The following is a 22,534-nucleotide window of genomic DNA, read 5'->3' as shown; positions in this document are numbered from 1 at the left end:
ATTGGGCTGCGAGCTGTAAAACTGGATAGTTCTGGAGTTCAAACTCAGTTGAACATTTTAATTGAAGGAGACCAGATATAAATGGTTTAAAAATTATGTATCGGAATAAATTTAAAAATTATTAAAACAAAAAAGACTTACTTGCAACTTGGACAAAATATCACTCAGTGCAAATTTTATATATAAAAAACACTTCATTGACTGAAACTTGGGAAAAATCATTACATGATAAACAATTTAATTCTTACAGGAACTTTGCATTTGGACAAAAATTTATTTAGTGCAAATTTAACATGAAGACAAGATCCTGAGTGATTGACATGTGGGATAAAAGGTTTTATAGTAAAGCTGAAGAAAAATAAATGTACAAATAGTTGTGCAATATTATATGGTTTCCAAAAATTAAAATATAATTAAAATATGTACCATACCTTTAAAAGCAGGGGTCCTCATCCCAGAGTTTAGGTAAAGCCCTAATATAACACACCTGAAACTGATAATCAAGCTCTTTAATAGCATCTCAGTCTTTGGCTACATTCACACTGCAGGCCTTAATGCTCAATTCTGATTTCCTGCTCAGATCAGATTTTTTGTTTGCCTGTTCACATTACTCTTTTTAATGTGGGTAATATCAGATTTCAATGTGAATGGTTCACTATACTCAACTGGCCCGCGTGCGCACAAAACAACAAAGGTGCGATTATGCGCATGTGCAAAAACAAAGACGTCACTTTATTGATTCGAAAATTGCCCGGTTACGATATGAACCTTCCAGTTTTGCCTGAACAGATTTATCTCCCCAAATACTTATTAAATCCAGCACCTCACTGTCCCTCCACTGGCCAACTTCTGTGCTCTCCTCCATGTTTGGCACTCTGACGGAGACATATGGTGACTTCTGCCTGCACAGAATTGTGACGAACGTCGATCGAGAGTGACGTAAAAGTGGCGCGAATTCCGATTTCGCTGTTCAGACTGAGGTCGCATTGCAGAAAATCAGACCTGTATCTGATTTATGACCACATACTGAAGTGGGCCAAATCGGAATTGAAAACATCGGATTCCATGTGACTTGTGCTGTTCACATTGTCATGAAAAAATGTGATGAGTCTCATATGGGCAAAAAATCAGATTTGGGCCACATTTGTCCTGCAGTGTGAACATAGCCTTAGAGCCAAGCTAAGAAAAAAACAAATGAATCATGACAAATTAAGTACTGCCTAAAGGCCTTCTGTGTTTCATGCCATGTTTGAGAAAGTAGATCATCCACGGCAACACAAGTAAATGTTTTGACAGAAGAACCGAAGGTCTGTTTTAACCTCCTCACTTGAATGGTGAAGTAACACTTCATAGCAGAGGAGAGACCTCCTCCCTAAGTGTCATCTGTAATTATGTGAGGGTTCCTCCTGGACTATGAAGGTCAGGTTGGGCCTGCTGGCAAGACGTATGCTCTATTTGTTTTTGCAACACCATGGCTGTTCTGTCTGGAGGGAGGTTAGGGGATCTCCAGTGGAGCAATTTATGACAGTGACTATGCTACTTAATGTAATGAACAATAAAATCACTATATGATTAAATGAGTGAATTTCTTTGTCCTGTATTACAGAAGGGATGAATAAATACAGCAAACTATACCAGTGGCCTGTACTACGAAGCGGGGTTACTGGCTTATCGGGGTAACTTGTTGGATTTAAGGTAGTCTGGGCAAAATGTAAGTGAGCGAATATCAAGTCCATTTAAACTGTGGTACCTTAAATCCGACAAGTTACCCCGATAAGCCAGTAACCGCGGTTCGGAGTACAGGCCACAGGTAGAAATAAACCCAACAAAGAATAACATAAGTAAAAGTAGGCAATAAGCATAGTAAAATTGTAGTTTTTTTACAAACTAAAAAAATATCAGCACGTGTGTATTGCTCAATAAACTGAAGAATAAAAGGTCATTTTCTTTATCTTTCGTTGCTATTAAAGTTAGAAGGGTCAAACCAATGATAAACACAAGAATTATTAAATGTAAAAAGGCTGTCTATAAATAACAAATCCAAATTTAGATATAGTCAGGTATCTATTTTGTAAATTGTTTAGACGTGAGTTTTAAGAGATGTACGCTTTTGCATTTGGACGTTTACATTTATATAGCAGACACTTTTGCCAAAAGCAGCATATAATCATATATTTGTCAAATGAAAATATAGCAAGATGATTATTTAAAAACCATCAGCGACTTATAGCTGACTATATCTAAATTTGGATTTGTTATTTATAGACAGCCTTTTTACATTTAATAATTCTTGTTTATCATTGGTTTGACCCTTCTAACTTTAATAGCAACGAAAGATAAAGAAAATGACCTTTTATTCTTCAGTTTATTGAGCAATACACACGTGCTGATTTTTTTTTAGGTATCTCCCCCGGTGGTTCTATTTTGTAAATTGTTTAGACGTGAGTTTTAAGAGATGTACGCTTTTGCATTTGGACGTTTACATTTATATAGCCACTTTTATATAGACACTTTTGCCAAAAGCAGCAAATAATAGAGGCAAATAGCACATTACAATCAAATATTTGTCAAATGAAAATATAGCAAGATGATTATTTAAAAACCATCAGCGACTTACTAAGAGATTGGGGAGTTACAGTGTAGCACTGTTGTGCTATTCTGGATTATAAAACTTGAACTCTTGGCTTATGTCAAACTGGCAACTTTCCAGATTCCGTCTCAGTTGTTCTTCTCGGAATGGAAGCAACGTCACTAGACTAGGCACTAAGCTGGTATTGAGATCCTGCGCTAGCTCATTAACCCTGATCTCGGCATTCAGAAGATTACTGATGGCCTCACAATTGCCATACTCCCAGTACGGTGTACTGTAGGTGGATTTGCCTTGGGCACTGGTAAAAACTCGGAAACAATGTGCAGCACTGTAAACATGGAGGCACTGGTTTGTACTGATGAACGCTTTTCCCACGCACACGATAAGCTGCTAGTTGTACAATATAAAAAAATTCACAAATCCCTCTGAAATAATTTGAATTAGAGGGAAACAGATGCTCTTCTCAGATCTACATTTCATTCAGTTATGCATTATTTCCCAGGATCTGGGTTTACACTCTTCAACAAAACAGTCCTGTTAAACAGCATGTGTAGATCCTCGAGATCTAGAAACATTCAAGGAAATCCAACAATTCTGTTAAATCTCTGTCCTTATTCTGCACAAAGTCCTCTGTACTCTTGTCAATCCTTGCAAGGCCCATCTCATCCAGTAGTTTCAAATATTCCTCTTCAGACTGCAAGAAATAAATACTTGATCATCACAAACATTATACCCATTTATATATAAATATTTTTCTTAATATATCCAAGTAGGGCTGTGCAATATCACGTCATGATATAATCCGCATCCTTTATGTTTATTAAATTCGGTTGACAGAGCATGCCACATGGTACTGTTTTGGTACATCATGTGAAGCGATAAGCACTGAAGGGCCAATGAAGAAAGGAACAGCTCAGCAGCCACATCTTTTAAAGGAGGAGATATTTTGGATAAATAAGGTAAAAAAAAAAAGTCCAATATGTTTAATAAACATAAGGATCTTCCAATTTTATACAGACAGTCTACTGTCTTACTGCCTATACTTCAGAGACTCTCTCAGCCCTGCTCTTCAAAACTAAGGAAATTATGGATTTGATCAACTGGTCTCTCAATGCAATTGACACCATCTTCTCGATGAGAAGCCCAGGTTCGGGGGAACCTGACTGTCCTGCAGGAACGTACGCAGCTGGCTACACGATGGACGGATGGGAGAAGTGGAGGGTCGTGTGTCTGGCAGCTCTTTCCGTGGAGGACATCGAAGACATTTATCTATTCGGAGCCATGATTACAGGTCTGATGCTGATTGGATTAGGCATTGCCCTGGGTTATCGGAAATTGAAGAAAACGGTGACAGCCGCTCAAAGCCCAATTAGGCTGGCCGGGATGATTGACGGACTTGGCAGAGCTGTTGGCGCTCAAACTATGGCTATAGATCGCAAACTTGATAACATCACTGTGTCTAATGACCGCAGATTTGATAAAATCACCGTGACTATGGACCGCAGATTTGATAACATCACGGAGAAGCTCATGGCTCTGCAAAGGATTTTTTTATGCCGGAGACCAGCGTGGACAGTAGAGGTGCTGAGAAATTACAGCTTCTCGCCCAAAAATCCAAACAACCCCATTCTATCTGCTTTTGGCTCCCCCCAAATCAGCACTGGCCTTGGCCAAGGCCGCTGCTGAATTCAACAACTCCCCCTGAAGAACGAGGCGAGGAGACTCTCTTGCATTCCTCTCCCCCAACCACAAGGACACCCTCACCCCATCCCACGCCTTCGCCGCTTCACAACCCCAGCGTGAACAAGCGGGTCTGTGACCAGCGCCTCTGGCTGCGGGATCGGACTGATGTTTGTCTATGCTGGACTGCCTCCACCTCCCCATTCCCCTCCCCTATTGCCAGTCTCGACTTTATTGTTGTAAGATGTGGTGACTATGTGCTTATGTTGCTGAGGTGTTTTTTTTTCTGTTCCTACATTGTACTCCCTACTGGAATATAGTCTGGGGGCTGTTTTTTTATTCACCTCCACTCTCCTCACGTAATCTTGTTCCCCTGTCTTCCTGACCTTTCTACCCCCTGTAATGTGATGTTTGAATATGTATGGTCGGGTTGATGGCCTGCTGGCAAGATGGCGCTGAAGTGACGGCAGCCTTGGAACTAAATTTCCCGGAGGAACCTTCCCGAGGGATTAATAAAGTGCTATCTATCTAATCTATTACTAACTTTTGAGCATCACAATACTGTTCTCATTAATATTTTAGACATGTTACTAATCTGCTCATCAAATATCATGTAGCCCTAATATTTATTATAATGACAAAATGGATGGTTTTCAAAGATAAAATTCTGTATGATCGTTATACATCACCTCTGGTGCAGTGTACTGTCCATATTTGTAGCTCTCAATGGGAGGAAAAGTTGCACCCTTCTTGAAGAAGTCTTTCAAACTTTCGGCTATAAGATGCAGGACCTCGTTCTCATAGAAGTAGACTCTACCCTGGCTGTCTACCAGCACGATGAGCTGCAGCCCTTCTGCCAAAGATGGGAAGTTATCGATGGCACCAATGACGACCATCTCCGTTGGCTCAGGAAGGTACAGCTCACTCCAGCTCTCCAGCATCTCATCTCTTCCCCAGTAGACGGTTCCATCCAGATCTGTGATTCTGACTGCATAGCCTTTTGGTTCCTTTAATTTAATTTCAAACCCACTGTGTTTCTTCACTAGCTCAGGAAGTTCCTTCGAGTCTCTGACTGTAAACAGAAGCCTTGTTAGTGAAGGAAGAAACAAGCATTGATACTCAAATAGGTGAGAAGTGAGATGAGCTGTCAATCACTGTCTAGTTTAATCCAGCAGAGATTAGGTTAAAATCGAGTGGAGTGACAGCACTTGGTAAATCCTATCCAATATCACATTTGACCCTGTGCAACAAAGAGATAATTAGCTTACATGTGTACAAACCACAGATCACCAACAGTTTCCATCTTGCTCATTACTTACTCTATGAAGCCCACTTCTAAAGTCTCGCACCAACATAGTTTCAGCAGAATGATTTACTGAACCACAAAATAATTAATGTGATACAGTGCAGGCATACACTGGGTATTGAAAGGCAACTGAAATACAAATAAAGTGCAGTGCTTCACGCACCACCCCCAAACAAGGTACCTTTGTGTACAGGTTCTAATAATCAATCTGCAAATGAAGAGTGATCTCCTGCATGTGTGAAGAGCCTGAGAACTGTCCTTTATTTATATGTGAGCTGCTTTTCAATACCCAGTGTATGTCTGCTCTGTAATACAAGAATTACTTTGCTGTTTGTTCATCATTTTGCTGCAACTATGCTTGTACAAGACATTGCTAGTGGTCTCCTTAGACTTACTTTGCTCAAAGAATTCTTCAACCAATTTACAATGGGGATCTGCCACCAATTTACGATCGTACTCTTCATGCTTCCCATTCTTCTGTGTGTTGAGCCTAAAATGAAAATATAAAAATGATTATATACTTGTAGTCAGCACACCTACATAACATCTCATAAATTGTACGACGATTTTACAGACAGCAAGACAATGCAGCACTATTATCGCCATCAGGGACCAAACAATTAATGGGCATATTATGTAAGACTGTGCACCCAGTGATAGTGTGGCAGCAAGTCTAGCATACAGCCCAGCCTTGCGCCCTGTGCTATCTGACATTCCCCTCCCACTCTGATCAGGATAAGCAGCAGGAAGAGGGACAAATGTACAAAATTAATGTATGATTTCACATCACCACCTTGCTGAGACCATTCAGAACCATCAGGATTTCAAGCAACAGCAGGAAATAAAAGGAGTATCTGCAATGTTTTTATGTGGCTGATACCTGATACTGCACGGTTTGAGCCATATGATGTGGTTTATCGTAAATGGATCTAAAGGACATTTTGTATCTGCAAATAAAAGAAACTGATATAATTGGAATTTTTGCGTGTCAGCGTGGTACCTCCCGCACTTAGCCTCGCTGGTATGTTAGCAGTTAGGATAACCACGGTATTACTCATAAAACTGTTTTAACTTACCTTTTATTGTGGTTGAAGCCAGATGAATTTCCATTTCCTGTTTTCAGACAACTAGTCATTTGAAATGGCATGTTAAGAGTGTAAAGCTCAGTATACAATTTTATATTATATATAAATTCAATAAATAAATTTATATATAATATAAAACTGTATAATTTGTATTTGTATTTGAGTGACTGACTCCAAAAGGCTTGGTTGGAGGCCTTTGCTGGTATGGTTCTGAAGCAAAAAAAAATGCAAACTTCTTGCTAATGGTACAGCAAGTCATACACTATGCAGATTCCCTTGTGCAGACTTATCAAATCCAGTTAACCAGACTCAAATTTGTATACTTGGCATAACACTGGAAAACGTGGCAAATCTGCTGGCTTGATGTCCTATGGGAAAAAAGCATAGAGAGATCATCAGTGTCCAGGTATGTGCAAACAACATTTACATATGAGTAACTACTTTGGTACAGAGCACACATGAAACAAGAAGCAGTAAATGATAAATCTTTTATTTGCCATTTCCACAAGTGTAAGTACACTGGAATGCTTCTCTTCGCCTACCCCTTCTTGCTTTCCATGATTTGGGGGGGTCACAGTGCAGGGTCAGCCATCACGTGGTGCCCCTGGAGCTGGGGGGCGGGGGGGGGTGGGGGGTGGTAAAGGGCCTTGCTCAAGGGCCCACAGACATGTGACTGATCTGCCGAGGCCACGACCCGAACCTGCGATCTTCAGATCACAAGCACAGAGACTTAGCCCGCTGAGCCACTCACTGCCCCCAGTAAACACATACGACACACACATTAGGAAGTCACAGCTGTCATAAAGCCACATGCATAAAATAATTTTAATTTAAATAAGGATTACACAGAGATCAATACATTAAAAAAACATGACAGCAAGAAAAAGAAAAAAAAACAGTTCTAAAGAAGGGAAGTAACATCAAAATAAAGAATGCAAGAATGCTGGAGGAAACCCTTATTGATATCTACTCAAACAAGAGAAAAACCAAAATAGATCTTGAGATTTTAGTTGGTTGTGGCTGGGCATCTTGAAGGTCCTCCAAAGGTCTGGCAGAAGCAAATGAGGTGTAACATGGGGAAAAAAAATCTCCTAGTCTACAGATGAAATCAAACATGAAGCAGGAGGTGTTATCAGCAGAGGTGGTTCTGTACATCACACATAAATAAAAACTGATATCACTGTGCATGTGCATCTTCAATCCACAAAAAAGGGGCAAGTCAAACTTTTTCTTGCCATTTGGATGAATGTTGTAAGAAACTAGAGGGAAGGGGATGATTCCATTGCTATAGAGCAGGGGTCACCAACCTTCTTGAAACTGAGAGCTACTTCACGGGTACTGAGCCATATGAAGGGTTACCAGATTGATACACTCTTCTCAAATCATGTATAATAAACATGTTTTAAATGCCTTTTCTTTATATAGATATTTTCATTTTCAAATCTATATAAATGCAAATGTGACTAAAGAAGAACAGCAACAGGATGAAATTAAATTTGAAACGCTGCTCACTGGCGAGTTGTGCTAATTTTAGAACAGGTCTGTGGGCGATTCGTGGTCCTTGGGGGCACCATGTGGTTGACCCCTGCTATAGAGGGATCTATATAGCTTATCATTACAGTTCAGGACAGCCACTGTGGAAACATATATCCTTCCAGAGGAATCGAATCAAATTACTTTTATTGTCACGTCACTTGTCACCAGTACACAGGTACTATACATGTGGGTGAAATGCTTTTGTGCAAAGCCTCTCGAAGCAGCCATAGCATGGCATGAATTAATAAAAATTATAAGTATAAATATATAACCGATAAAACATATGACAAATCTATGTATGTACAAAAGTGTATGCAGTTGTAATGAGAATTTAAAGTTAATGTGCAGAAGAGCATCATGTTAATGGTCAGGTCAGCAGTCTGATGGCCTGGTGGAAAAAAACTATCCCTCAGTCTGCTGGTCTGGGATCAGATGCTGCAGTACCGTCTGCCTGAAGGCAGCAGCCTGAACAGGTTATGGCTGGGGTGACTGGGCTCTTTGATGATCTTTCCCACTTTTCTCAGGCACCTCGATGTAGATGTCCTGGAGAGGGAGAGTCTCCTCCTATAATCTTCTCAGAACACTGTACCATTCTCTGCAGAACTTCATGATGATGCTGGAGCTGTTAGTGGCTGAGCAGTCGTGGTTGTAAAGCGAGTATAGGACAGGGCTCAGTACACATCCCAGGGGAGCATTGGTGGTCAGTATCACAGAGAGTGAGGTGATGCTGCCCAGTCTGATCACCTGGCATCTGATTGACAGGAAGCTGAGGATCCAGCTGCACAGAGTGCTGCTCAGGCGCAGGTCCCTTGAGGGACCAATGGTGTTGAACACTGAGCTGTAATCTACAAACAGCATTCTCACATATATGTCCCTCTTCTCCAGGTGGGATAGGGCAGTGTGGAGAGTCAGGGCATTGGCGTCATCGGTGGTCCTGCTCTGGCGGTATGCAAACTGTAGTGGATCCAGTGAGTCAGGAAGCGCAGAGCAGATGAAGTCCCTGACCAGTCTGAATAAATAGATACCAGTAGGGCTGGGCAATATCATATTGATATTATATCGCGCATGCGCAATAATCACCGCCCTGGTCAGGTGACAGATGAAGCATTTGGCCGGACGCCAGCTTTTCGGTGCCATACGGACATTCATTTACGCCCATAATTTGATTAGCAGTATGGCTTAAATGTTAATGAGATGTGTTTTGTGATACCCAAAAGTTAGTAATCTGTATAAACTTTGTTTCTTAAATTCAATTAGCGGAGCACCCCACATAATACTGTTTCGGTATACTACGGATTGGTATGCGACATACAAGGGAAGGCATTTGGAATTTGATTAAATAAATGCTGCTGACAAAGACTATGACCACTCTGTATTTCCCATTATGGGTTGGCAATTCTGGATGGTGGTCCATTGGCCTATATTTTCCTAGATTCACTTTTCTGTTTTCTTTGTGACTGACCCATATAAACTACTTTAGACAGGGACTTCGAGGTCAAAGTCCCTTCAGAAAGAAACTATTATACATACGGTGTATAATGTGTGACAACAGATGACCGTTTCATGTTTACAAGACGTACGAAATATATACTGTAAAAGTAAATATAATTGTACTTAATATATATATAAAAAAAACTTACAGTTCAAGCAGGCTGAGTCGCATCCTCATGCTTAATTTTCAACATGGAGGAATCTCTCCTACATTCCAGTGCCGTTACTAAGATGTAACATCTGGGTCTCAATTCATCTATTTTTCTGTCCTGGCTATTCAAAAACGTAACCTGTACCTCTCATAGGGTTCAACCATAACACAGGAAACCATTCACGGTGTTTATGGTGACGCATGATAGTAACAGGTAAAACACGTTTTGCAACCACAGACAGCCTTGATGAGACCGTAACCCTAGATGCCATCTAGTACAAGAGTATGTTTGCTGTTTGAACAAAACCATGTAAACGTCAATTACCACGTACTCATACATTATTATTCAAATAACCAAGCAGCCTAAATTCATCATAGGCCATAGATGAATCACACTTCTGACGGGGAAAACCTGCGCCCTTTCCGAGACCAGGTTCAATACAAAGAATATTTCCGATGGAAAATTTCAAAATTGCAAAGGCGGACTGTTTATATCATAATATAAAAATTGCATAAAATATTAAGTAAATCTGTTCAAATAACCCTCCTTGAATAGGAGCGTTTTTGCCAGTTTCATTAGATAGTTTAGATTTATTTTAGGCCAGAAAATAGATTGATAAAATAACCAGACTCTAATGTAAAGTCCTCTCAGACGGTCTAATCTTCCGTCAACGCCCTAATCTAATGTCTTGTGGCGTCCAGAACACAGGCGCTTCTCCTTTAAAACTGATTGTCAGTTTTTAGCAAACAATTAATTTAAAAACTGTTTTAATCTTGAAGATACATTTAAGCAAGCAATTAAACGTCAAAAAGATACCACTTGCTCTGGAATATTTTCCCCCTAATTCCTCATACTATATTGTAACTGCGTGGGACAAAATGGCCGCCAAATCGAAACTTACACATTTTCAAGTCTTCACAGCCGCTGTCAGTCTTTACCTTCTGTTTGAATTTATTTATAACTTGGCCAAACAAAATACAAGAGTACAGGCGTACACAAGTCTCCTTACCTGCCTGGGTGGGAAGACGGGTCTTATTTCTTCAGCAAACTTTCACATGCCACCGTGTGAGATCCTCTAATGCCAGAGTTGGATCTGCGGTAAGTTTCGTTTCCTGTAGTACAAATTTACAAAAGCAGATTTCAACACGCATGCGCGGCGTGAGAACTTTCGGTTAAAGTCGGGCGGCGTAGTAAAATATAATTTGGCCGTGTATGCAGTACTAATCAGCTAGAGAAATATAGAATTATATATGGACTTAATTATTTGTAACCCACAGAAGAAATATGTACCATGATCCACAAATATTTCACAATCCACAAATATGTATTTTCTAAATTTGTGTCTTGTATATTAATATTCACAAAAATGGAGCGATTTGTACACATGAACCATATTTTGCACATTTGTGGATTACATTATATTTGTGACTTCGCTCCTATTCATTTAACCAAGCAGATCAGCATCGTACCGCAGCTGATCTGTAGAAAAAAATCCACAAATATCTCGATCACTATCCACAAATATGTATTTTCATTTGTGTTGTGTAAAATCATATCAACAAAAATAGAGCGGGTTTTGCCCGATTTTAGATCACGTAACATTTGTAACTTAATTTCCTCCTATTTATTTGTGGATTTTGCCCACCAGCTGAAAAATCCGCAAATGTGAGGTGAAGTTAATTACTACACCAGCAGTTGTCCCGTGGAAGAAAATAAGAGTCTAAAGTTAACTAGACAACAATGACAAGGAAAACACCCTGGCTTCAGCTGGGAGGTGAAAGATAAAGCCCGTCATTATTTAGTCCAACTGCAAAAGAACTTGCCTGGGTTCAGGTGAGACGCATGTGGCAGGGCATCAAGACCATCACTTATTACAAGACCCTGCCACAGCCTTACAATAGTGATGACTCCCTCCATGATGTACTGAATTACTTTTACACAATGTTTGATGCAACAAATGACACACTTTTGAGGAAGACCATGCCCCTGCCTGATGACCATGTGCTGTGTCTGTCCACAGCTGATGTCAGGAGAACCCTGTCCTGGTTGAACCCATGCAAAACTGCAGGACTGGACAAAATTCCTGGCTGCATGCTAAGGGAGTGTGGGGACCAGCTAGCAGTTGTCCTCGCTGACATCTTCAACATCTCCCTGAGCCAGGCAGTCATCCCCATATCCTTCAAGGCCACCACCGTCACTCCTGTGCCAAAGAAGACTACCACCCCATAGCACTCACACGTGTCTTCATGAAGCGCTTTGAGAGACAAGTCATGAGGCACAAGAAAACTGGACCATCTGCCTGACATGACCCACTTCCGTATTCCTACTGCTCAAACCGCTTCACGGGGGATGCCATATTATCCACCCTGCACCTGGCCCTCACCCACCTGGAAAAAAAGGACTCATATGTTACAATGCTGTTCATGGACTTCAGTTCAGCTTTCAACACCACCATCCCACATTAACTAATTGGGAAGTTGAGACTGCTGGGCTTCAACACTTCCTTAGGCAGTGGTGGCCTAATGCTTAGGAAAATGCACTTGTAATTGAAAGACTGCTGATTTGAATCCCCGACCAGCAAGGCACCACTGAGGTACCCGGAGCAAGGTCCCGCCCCCAAGCACTGCTCCCCAGGCGCTGAATTAGCTGCCCCCTGCTATGTCACATATGGGTTAAATGCAGAGAACACATTTCGTTCTTGTGCATTGTGTGCTGTGGTGTGTCAACAATGACTATTCACTTCTCCTTATTAACTGGGTCCTGGACTTTCTGACAGAGAGGCCCCAATCAGTACGCATCGGCCACACAAGTTCCAGGACCATCACGCTAAGCACCAGTACCCCATGGGGCAACTACGTCACGTACCACTGTATACTTGTGTATGGCTGGCATGAAAGTAAAGTCCACTTGACTTGATTTGACTTGACTTGATGCTGAAGCCTACAAAGAACACACAGTTAACTATGAGGATAATTTACATGCTGCTAAATCTGTCTCCAGCATCCATCTCATACACAGCAATATGAACCCACATTTTCTGTTCTCTAATCTCAAGAAACTATTCATGCCCCCAATAACAATATTTCTGCTTCACAAGAAATCTGTAATTCTTTCCTTGTATTTTTCAACTCCAAAATATCTGCCATCTATGACTCTCTTGACTGAAACCATTCAAATGCAGATTCAGTATTTCTGTTCTCTCTCGACGTTCTAAATAACTTCTGTCCTGTCAGTATTGATAGATTTCTTCAGTGCAACCTCAGGTTCTTTTAGAGTTGTATGATGAGGCAGGTTCCTTAAGCTTAAGCAGTTTAAGACGGAAAGAAGATGTTACAGTAAGATGTTCACACACAGCTGGTTTAGTGTCTGTCTGCGTCTGTCTCTGCCCCCCCTGAGGGACTCAGGCCCTTTATCTATGGTCTTCATACAGACTCCTGAAGCTGGGGGGTCAGATGGCCTTGGTGAGAGAGAGCTGTATGAGAGGCAAAGGATATGATGTGAAGAAGCAAGTAGCAAAGGACAAAAGGAATTATAAAATTAAGATATATAATAGCTATAAATGAGTGAACTAAATGGAAATAAAGAAATAACTATAAATTAACTTGGGAAATCCTTCAGTATTTCTAAAGTCTGTGACATAATCTCTGCTCCAAATATTGCCACCTGCTCACTTGACCTTCTTCCAACACCACTCACTAAGTAATGTCTCCCAGTGCTCAGTCCCCTCCTCACCACCCTCATCAATCCATTCTTAGCCCATGGCCACATATGCGCTGTTTTCAAATGAGCAGCTGTTACCCCCATTCTTAAAAAGCCTGGTCTGCTCCCAACTAACCTTTTTAACTACTGCTCAATTTCAAATCCTCTTTTCTTTTAAAAAATTCTGGAACATATAGTCTACTCCTAGCTTCTTATCCATCTCCAGAATAATAGCCTCCTCAAACCACGTCAGTCCAATTTCTGTCAGTTCCACAGTATAGGAACCTTCTTAGTTAAGGTTGGTGCTATAAGCCTCCTTATTTAAGCTTAATTTAAGTGTGGCCTTTGACACAATCTCACACTCCATTCTGATTAAGGGATTCCACAACCTTGGTGTTCGTGGGGCAGTACCTGATTGGTTTGTTTCATATGTCACTGATAGAAAACATTTCATTATCCTATCAGCTTATGAATCACACATATCAGCTATCACGCGTGGTGTCAGATCATTCACTGCTTCTATCAAAATTTTTACCTCAATGCCGATGCCAATGCTGACACCCAGATTTACTTCAGTATCAGCTTCATAAACAACTATCTATTATGGATGAAGCACAATTTGCTCAAGCTTAACAGTGATAAGATGGAACTTATTGTCCAACAGTTAAAATCTACACTTAACAAAGTTAGCTTGATTATCCTCCATTGGGACCACACCACCATCACCTCTTCTCTGCTGGTTTGTAACTTTAATGTTATCTTTGACTAAACCCTCTCATCTGATGCACACACACATTTCACAGTAAAAACAGCTTTCTTCCATCTCAACAACATCGTCCAGCTTAAGCCTTGCCTTTCAAACTCTGCTGCTGAGTCCCTCATTCACACCTTTATCTCTAGCCATTTTGACTACTGCAACTCCATCTTCATCCCCCATCCAAACTCCATGGTTTTGGTGACCATGCCGTTTCCCATTTAGCTCTTCAGCTATCATCCAGCTAACTCCCTTCCTATTGCCATTCGTCAGTTGAATGAAGTCTCCAATTCCAAAACCAAACTTAAAATCCTTACTTTTTGCTAAAGTGTTTAATCTTCCCTATCCATAAAATGTTTGTTTGTGGTTGTTGTTTTATCATATCTATTTACTTTGCTATCCTATGTAAGTGTCTTTGAGTTGCTATATAAATATAATATATTAATAATTATTATTATTATAAAAACTAGCAAACCCTCTGGCTTGGAAAAGACAAATCCTGACATACGTTTCACACACACTGTAAACAATCTATTTTAAAGCTCTTTTCTGTAACTGAAATTCTTTATTTGTGCTACAGTTATTGGGCAAGCAGTCATACCATTTTCAGACTTGTCTGACATGTCAGACTTGTTTGTACATGAAAAACAACCTTTAAAACTTGATGTGCACATATTTGTACAGCATAATACATTCTCTTGGTGTGTGTGATGACGTGCATGCATGGCAGGGTGCAATCCTGGGTGTTTGAAAAAAAGTGCACTATCACACCGATGTTGTTAAATATACTGAGGGAGCGTGCAGTGGTATGTACGTAGTCAATGAAATAAGTGCTATGCATTTCAAAATAAGCTATGCTGAATACAGGGTCGCAAACTCACGCCCACATGGTGTAGCTGACCAGCATAAAGGCTCCCAAAAAGAAGGGGAAACACAGCAGGGAGATGAAGAGGGTGTTCATCTGCCGGGCATTCAGGGGTCTTCTGGGGAGCTGAAAGTTCATCTTCAAGCTGGTCTGACAGGAGGAGCAGAAGCGACTGAGTCACATAGTCGCCAAAACAGGGAAATGATGCTTTGCGTGATTACTTTGTAAGCCTTGCAAATGTCGCTTATTTGTCAGCTATGCAAACGGACAGGGAAGAAACTGGATTTTAGACTGGCAGTTATGAAATTAGTTTGACGCCTGCTGGTGAAGTTAAAGTACTGCAGGCTGCATTCTATTGTAAAGTGTACAGAACCCGGAATTACTTATAACAGGAAGACAGCTATGAAATTAACTTAAAGTGTGCTCTGAGGCCATAAAGTTAACCAAAAACAAACCATTGTCTGCTCTATATCGAGCCATTTTGACATAAGTAGTCTTTGAATGCCTTTGCTTGTCCAGAACAAAATGCATATCTGCCAGTAGAAAAATCAGCAAGAATCATGTTCTGTGACCATTTATTAAACGCTGCGCCATCCAGAAACCCTGGGAGGTATTATGATGTCCAGCAGGGGGCGTCATTTACCTTTTTTACGTAGAACAGCAGAAACAGCTTGACAACTTGCACAGCAGGCAGTAATGGCGCAAACAGGACCCCCAGCCTGTCAAAAGTAATATTCTTACTTTTAGTCATTAAGAACCTAAACACCAGTCTATCTACAAGACCATCACTGGTCTCACTAGCCTGGACAGATTGCTTGTCATTTTTGAAAGGGGGTCGTGAGGCTCCAGTGAAGGAGTCCTGGTTACCAGACAAGTGCCTGGCCGTGAACGAGCTCCAGCATGTTCCGGACGATGTTGAACTCCAGCGCCCCCTTCCTCTTCAGCACTTTCTGTAAAAAACACCTGGGGACAAGCGGAGATATTCCTCAGAGAAAAAGACACATCTCATACATTGGGGTGGTGAGGGAGGGGCCACTAAGTGTTTCTAACCAGAAGGCTGTTAGCTCAAATCCTGGGAGGGATCCTGTTGCAGGACCATTCAGCAAGGTGCTTAACCTCAGTTATTTGAAATATCCAGGTATGTAACTGATGTTAGAAGTGGATAGTTCAGGTCCAGAAAGAACAAATCCAGACCAGGAGTTTGTTTCAACCAACAGTTGAGTATTAAATGTTACAGTCACAGAGTATTCAACTTGTTGGTTGAAACAAAATCCTGGTCTGGATTTGTTCTTTCTGGATGGCTTGCGGATTGCGGATGGCTTGCTGTCCTCACCTGCAGGTGAAATCACTAAAGAACGTGTCCAGGAGAGTGATGAGGAAGTCCATCAGCAGAAGGCGGTAAAGCTCCTGGCCAACAAAGCTCTCCCAGCACTACAGACAGCCAGCAGGGGGCAGTAACATCAGATGGGTCCTATCACTGTCTTCATGCAGTAACACAGTTTATGGGAATCGCAATGAATTTAATGTGACAATCAGTTGCTGTAACATCCCTTCTGTCACATTGATTATAAACTTGATGATACTGATTTACACCTAAACTGCTCAAAAATGGTTTAGAACACCTCATGTCAATTTTTGATTAAGTTGTTCCTACCCTCATTTAAATTGTAGTCACCATTTTTCCTTCTATATGGATGTATGTGACATCATTGTCATGGACCCGCAGTGAACTCACTTACCGGCGGTGACCCGGCTCCCTTTCCCAGCCAATGGTAGCACAGCAATCCCAGCATGCAAACCTTCAGCGCCAAGTCTCTGTCCAAAATCAACAAAGCAGTTAGTTATGCTGTAAAAAATATATTTCCAACGACTTACCCTGGTGAGGGTCATGGCAGTGAAGGCCAGGAGCCAATCCCAGGCAGCATCGGGCTCATGGAAGGGGGACACCCTGGACGGGATGCCAGTCCACCACAGGACACATAAAGACAGTCACACACTATGGACAATATACAGATATCGCTATACCCACCTCTGTGCCAACTTCATACATGGAGCAGAGGCAGGATCCAAACCTTCATACAAACTCCTTTATGTATTTCTACCACTTACCTGAAGATGGCGACCCAGACACAGACACAGGGTGAGCTGTACTTCTCCAGGTAAGCCACAATGTTAAAGACAACAGGCAGAAACATGTTGATGGTGGACACCAGTGCAGGTACAATCAGCAGATGGACCTCCTGACCCATGGGATTGTCTTTTTGGGAGTTCATCTGGCAGTCCGTTAAGAAACACTGAATTACTACATACCTTGGCCAGGTGCAATAAAAATTTGTAGCTAAAGGCCTGGTATAGTACTGCTGTATAAACGAAGGCCTGCTGTGACATCACTTCATGGCTAAAGGCCTGGTATAGTACTGCTGTATAAACGAAGGCCTGCTGTGACATCACATCATGACTAAAGGCCTGGTATAGTATTGTTGTATAAACCGAGGCCTGCAGTCGCCTGGGGCAGGGTCAGGAAGACCCCGGTGGTCAGTAAGAGGACAACATTGAAGAACAGTAGAGTCTTCAGGAAGGTAAAGTAAGATAGGACACCGGTGCGGAAACGGCCAGACACATCCGTGAATGCCGCCTGCCACAGGCGGGAGGAGTCCAGCACCCACTGCCAGTTATGCTTGGTCTGCTGCAGAGGTCAAAGGTCACATAGCATCTACATTTAGTGTCAGGGTCAGCCCTTGCTGTGGTCCTTCTGTGTCCCTTCCCCGTTTGACCAGCAGGCATTGCTGGTCATCCCGTTCTCATGTTAGTCTTTGTTCTCCCCTGTTACCTATCTGGTCATGTGGCTCAATGTGTTGAGCATGTGGTTGTCTGTATACCCTTCTGTCCTGTGTTTGAATCCCACCTCCTGTTTTTGTATTTTGCTCCCTAGTGTTTCATTTGAGTTTCTTTAGTTCTTGTATCTGATTTTGTAGTTGGTTTTGGTTTTGTTCCTTGTGCCCCTGCTTGTGTCTTTTACCTGTTTAATTCCCTAGTGTTGGTTTATGTTTCCTTGGTTAGTTCTTAGTTTCCCTGTTTTTAGTTCCTTTGAGTTATTAATTTCACCTGTGCCCTGTTTCCCTGGTCCTTGTTATTTAGTCTCACCTGTCCTGTCTTAGTCTCGTTACCCCTTTAGTATTTTAGTTCCTGCTTCTGTTCAGTTCCCCAGTGGTTCATTGTTGTTGACTGTGTAAGGTGCTTGTTGTTTGATGGTTTTGAGATTTTCAGTGTTCAATGTGTATTCAGGTTTTGTTATTTAGTTTTTGTTAATCCCTTTTTAGTTTTGACCCCTTGTGGTCCTTTTGGTTTTCTTGTGTTTTCTGTTTTGTTTAATAAACCCTGTTTTGTTTTCCTGGAGCCGCAAGTGGGTCGTCCATCCTTTTTTTGTGCACCATGCCTCGTTCCCGTGCCCAAACCGTCCGGAACCGTGACATTCAGCCAATAAAGGCATCAGATACATTGTCATCATACTGATGAATGATGAACTTTCATTATGTTTTAATGTGTAGACTTTAATAATTAAATATCAGTGCCCTGGAGAAACCATGCTGTGAAGAGTACATAAAAATAAATAAAAATAAAACTGATTTTAATACAAGTGTTTATCCAGGACACAGGCTGAGTCCAGTATTGTAAGGATTTGTGACTTGACAAAAACTCACCAGAATGAGACCAGCGCAGCAAGGGACATGACTGGTAGAAGCTGCTCTTTTCTGAGAACTCGACAGCTTCCTTTTAAGGGAAAGAGTGTATAATCCTGTATAACTTCATTTTACTGAAACTGGCTGTGTGGCACTTTGACATCCCATAACTCCAGGAGCACAGGATTGTAACCAATTAGTCTGTCTGCAGATCTAACAGCATTTTCCCATAGATTTCACCTGAAATCAGCTTATCATTATTGCATCATCCTATAGTCCCACATGTCAATATTGTCACAACAACACCTTCCTACTTTACACTATAATAATTTGTAAATGTTGCCTTGCCAGCTGTTTTCTTCAGTCTGTATTTTACATTTATATAACCTTATATCATTTATTTATATCCCCTCGTGTAAATACTACCTCATAAGCACCTTATACTATTTGCACTTCTGTTTAGATGCAAAATTGCATTTCGTAATACTTCAGCATGTGCCATGTGCAATGACAATAAAGTTGAATCTTAAATAGATGTATATTTTTTAAATCATGGACATGAAATATTCACACATTTTGATCATTTTTAATTGTGAGCATCACACATGTGCACCATCTTTCTGCGTGAAGTAACCAAAGGTATAAACTAAACCAGGCAGCGTTATAAAAGACCGTCTGGTAGACACATGCAGAGGAGCCACAAAAGCGATTTTTTTTTTTTGACATATAGTAATTGAAACTTAACTCATTATTACTAATTTGTCATTTACGTGCTGGGGGGGCTTGAAGTGTCTGAGCACCTGCCCATTTTACTTAAATGTTTAACGTAAATCTGTGCATGAGCTGTACAGGAGCTGAGGTCCAACACCTGCCCCTCAAAATCTATGCGTAGCCTTGCTTAATTTCTATAGATCTAAATGAAATTCAGATGAATATGCAAGTGACAAATGTCATTTTTTAAAAAGCTTAAATCATGATAGCTGCTCAATTCTGACACTCGAGCGTATCGTAAAATACAACGTCAATTAAAATAGATTAAATTAAAATTACAAGAGGAAAACATTCAATGCATATTTTGACTAGGCAAATATTTATTTTCCACGTTACACAAGAATACAAATACAGTTTATGTCTTACTAGACGCAAATCAAACTTTGTGTAAATTGTGCTAAATTGTAAGTCAGACAGTGGCAGAACATTTAATCCATAGGCCTTTTACCCCATCTCACAGAAAAAAGTAATGACTAAACTATCAAGACACGTTGTAACTTTGCAGTTTAGGTCATTCATATACCAAGACGTTTTAAAATTTGTAAAATACTGAATTAGGAAACAAACTTTGTTTGGGAGAAAACATCTGGGTTGAATCTATCACACACAAAAAAACATGGGCCAAATAAGAAACCAGCTGATGTAGGATTTGGGTTCTTATGAAGCTGCTTTTCTGTCCCCACGACCCAAAGGGTGGTGTCTTTGGAAGGATACATCTGTCCTGTAAAGGAAGGAACATAATTCCGCTGTCGTCTCGTGGCATTTCTAGTTCCTTCACTGCTGATCCACTTCATGATGGGTGTTAAGAGACAGATCTCCGCACTCTTACTGCAGTGAATGATAACAAGGGCAACTCAACTGATAACACTTGAGGTGAAGGAATCTCTCTTCCCCAGCAGTCATGTGACACACAAAGAATGTGGAAGCAAAGGTTACTAGAAGTCCAGGAGCTACAGAGGAAGCGAGAAAAGGGTGGATTTAATTAAACATTAAATTTAACAGAAGAAATGCATACATGTCTCTGCATAAACTCCCTGAGAAATGCGTATCCTGCACGAAAGGACCTTGCAAACTAACCAGTTGTGGTAAGATCTTCTCAAAGTGCTCAATGTCAACCAGGTCACAATCTTCTGCATCTGCCTGCTTCACTGATCTTCGGGCGGCCTCTGGAGGACAAGAGTAAACCGCAACATGAACACCTTGCTAATGTGTTGTATTAAGCTGACATCATTGTCAAAGTAGCAAAACATGAAAATGAGGCGGCGGCCATTTTACCAGGGAATGAGTTAGATAATCATCACTATAGACTTGTGTGCTTGGCTGTATTAAAATCAGCAAGAAAAACCCAAATCTAGCTGCTATACTTTCGGTTCGTAAAAATCAAGGCAAAGACACCAAAGAACTAACAGAAAGGAGACGGAAAGCTTGACGAAAAGCTGAAAGAACATAAACAACGGTACTGTCAGGAAGTGGTGCATTGTATGTGCTAAGCATTTCCTTACAGGCAGATATGGGCAGTATTTCAATTAAATGCATTTAAAAGCATATATTTATTCACTTTAGACTAGAGTATTTTGTAATTTGTATTTTGCTGAACAGGAAAATAAAGAAATTCGCAACGAAATGCTTTGAGAGATTGTATTAAAATGTAGCTAAAATGTTTAAAATACTTAATAAAAATACAGAAATATCTGGTCCTGACAACACAGTTTAATTTTCAATGAAATATGGGTTTGAAATAAGTAAAAGTATTTCAATGACAGAAAACGGACAGGTAGCCAAGCATCAAATTAATCCCAGAGATAGTTATAAAACAATACATACCTTCGACAAATATCTTCAGCATCTCAGTCATTAGAATAACTGCATCACCGCTTACTTTAAAATGATAAAATACGTATGAAAGTTGACGTTACAGAATTATCGTGTACGTAACTGCGACGCACTGCTTGCTTAAATTGTTGCAAAAAGTGAAAGAATCCACCAAATGTTTCCTTACTTTTAGTTTTTTCGTCTTTGAAAAAAAATGAGAAAAGCTTGCCCACCGTCTCCTGAAAATGAACGCAGCATACAGTTTAGCGAGGCTGCCAGCTCTCCCGCATCTGGCGTGACACTCACGCTTTCAGACTCTCACGGTCACGCAAGAAATCTTAAGGCAAATCTATATTATTCCATTAAAAACCTATAATTAGCTACATCAAAAGCGTTAGGTTAGTTTGGAAACCCTACAGGCTATTTATAAGGTAATACAACTGTTAAATACGTGTACACTTGTCTCGATTTGATAATCTCACGTCACCCAGTTAGCCAAAGTTGGCAGCCCTGCTTAAGCGTCTTACTTTCACTAAAAGACACTTATGGTAATAAACCGACATCATATTTACAGCGAATTACAAGGTAATTGCCTATGGGATTAATAAAATCCCATATCAAAATGAATAGCGTTTAACCCTTAAATCACATTCAAGCGATGTGAGCCACTTAATACACAGTCATTTATAAATCGCAGTTTTCGTGCAGAAATGACCAAACCTTTTTGAACACAGCATTCGAGCTCCCGTCCGCCATTTTCAGTTGCGCTGAATCTGCGCGCTCTGTTCGGCGATTGGCTGAATGTCCTGTTTCCCCGCCAATCAGAAATCGAGTAACATTTCATCACATGGATAGGATCCACGTGGATATGATCAACCTGACACCGAACACCGAAAGTAAAATCACTGTTGAAAATACAAACGTTTTCAATAGAATCTACCAGTCAACTTTTGTTTCCCAGAAATGTATTAAACGCATTGGCCAAATGTCTCTCATCCTGGTTAGCCTGGAAAATATTCTAGGAGCAGGAAGCAGAAGATATGAAAAACCTTTGCCATCAAAGAGATCACTTTAACATAAATAACATCTTTATGAACTCAATTTTGCTTACAG

General features: G+C 40.7%; 2 protein-coding genes across 4 annotated transcripts; both read right to left on the bottom strand.

The window, feature by feature from the left end:
- Window positions 1-254: 254 nt before the first annotated feature.
- On the bottom strand, window positions 255-17,224 carry LOC111839616 (transmembrane channel-like protein 6). Of its 2 annotated transcripts, XM_072704616.1 has the most exons (10): window positions 16,898-17,224; window positions 16,492-16,589; window positions 16,026-16,121; window positions 15,802-15,877; window positions 15,175-15,308; window positions 10,850-10,952; window positions 6,653-7,029; window positions 5,972-6,066; window positions 4,960-5,342; window positions 255-3,284 (listed from the first exon to the last, which is right to left on the bottom strand). In XM_072704616.1, the coding sequence occupies exons 1-6, from the start codon at window positions 16,949-16,951 to the stop codon at window positions 10,916-10,918; spliced, it is 495 nt and encodes a 164-aa protein (XP_072560717.1). In that variant the 5' UTR covers window positions 16,952-17,224; the 3' UTR covers window positions 255-3,284; window positions 4,960-5,342; window positions 5,972-6,066; window positions 6,653-7,029; window positions 10,850-10,915. The 2 variants fall into 2 exon arrangements, with proteins under 2 accessions (XP_072560717.1, XP_072560716.1); XM_072704615.1 differs by lacking the exons at window positions 10,850-10,952; window positions 15,175-15,308; window positions 15,802-15,877; ... (1 more) ...; window positions 16,492-16,589; window positions 16,898-17,224 and adding an exon at window positions 7,204-7,278.
- A 2,687-nt stretch (window positions 17,225-19,911) lies between these two features.
- Window positions 19,912-22,282, bottom strand: LOC111836822 (centromere protein X). Of its 2 annotated transcripts, XR_002836498.2 has the most exons (6): window positions 22,142-22,282; window positions 21,609-21,660; window positions 21,434-21,487; window positions 20,687-20,775; window positions 20,469-20,559; window positions 19,912-20,330 (listed from the first exon to the last, which is right to left on the bottom strand). XR_002836498.2 is itself a non-coding variant. In XM_023798418.2 (5 exons), the coding sequence occupies exons 1-5, from the start codon at window positions 22,175-22,177 to the stop codon at window positions 20,545-20,547; spliced, it is 246 nt and encodes an 81-aa protein (XP_023654186.1). In that variant the 5' UTR covers window positions 22,178-22,281; the 3' UTR covers window positions 19,912-20,544. The 2 variants fall into 2 exon arrangements, 1 of the variants encoding a protein (XP_023654186.1); XM_023798418.2 differs by having other exon boundaries at window positions 19,912-20,559; window positions 22,142-22,281.
- Between the last annotated feature and the right edge of the window lie 252 nt (window positions 22,283-22,534).

The sequence above is a fragment of the Paramormyrops kingsleyae genome, chromosome 22, assembly GCF_048594095.1.
Source record: "Paramormyrops kingsleyae isolate MSU_618 chromosome 22, PKINGS_0.4, whole genome shotgun sequence".
NCBI classification, from domain to species: Eukaryota; Metazoa; Chordata; class Actinopteri; order Osteoglossiformes; family Mormyridae; genus Paramormyrops; species Paramormyrops kingsleyae.
This window is presented reverse-complemented; position numbering and strand designations above follow the sequence as displayed.

Coding starts and splice junctions, on each gene's coding strand:
- LOC111839616 (XM_072704615.1), bottom strand. CDS start 6,723: ATGCCATTTCAAATGACTAGTTGTCTGAAAACAGGAAATGGAAATTCA. Junction 5,343..5,971: donor TGAAGAATTCTTTGAGCAAA/GTAAGTCTAAGG, acceptor TTCTGTTTACAG/TCAGAGACTCGAAGGAACTT. Junction 3,285..4,959: donor GACAGTACACTGCACCAGAG/GTGATGTATAAC, acceptor TATTTCTTGCAG/TCTGAAGAGGAATATTTGAA.
- LOC111836822 (XM_023798418.2), bottom strand. CDS start 22,177: ATGGCGGACGGGAGCTCGAATGCTGTGTTCAAAAAG. Junction 21,661..22,141: donor CGAATGCTGTGTTCAAAAAG/GTTTGGTCATTT, acceptor GTTCATTTTCAG/GAGACGGTGGGCAAGCTTTT. Junction 21,488..21,608: donor CAAAGACGAAAAAACTAAAA/GTAAGGAAACAT, acceptor ATCATTTTAAAG/TAAGCGGTGATGCAGTTATT.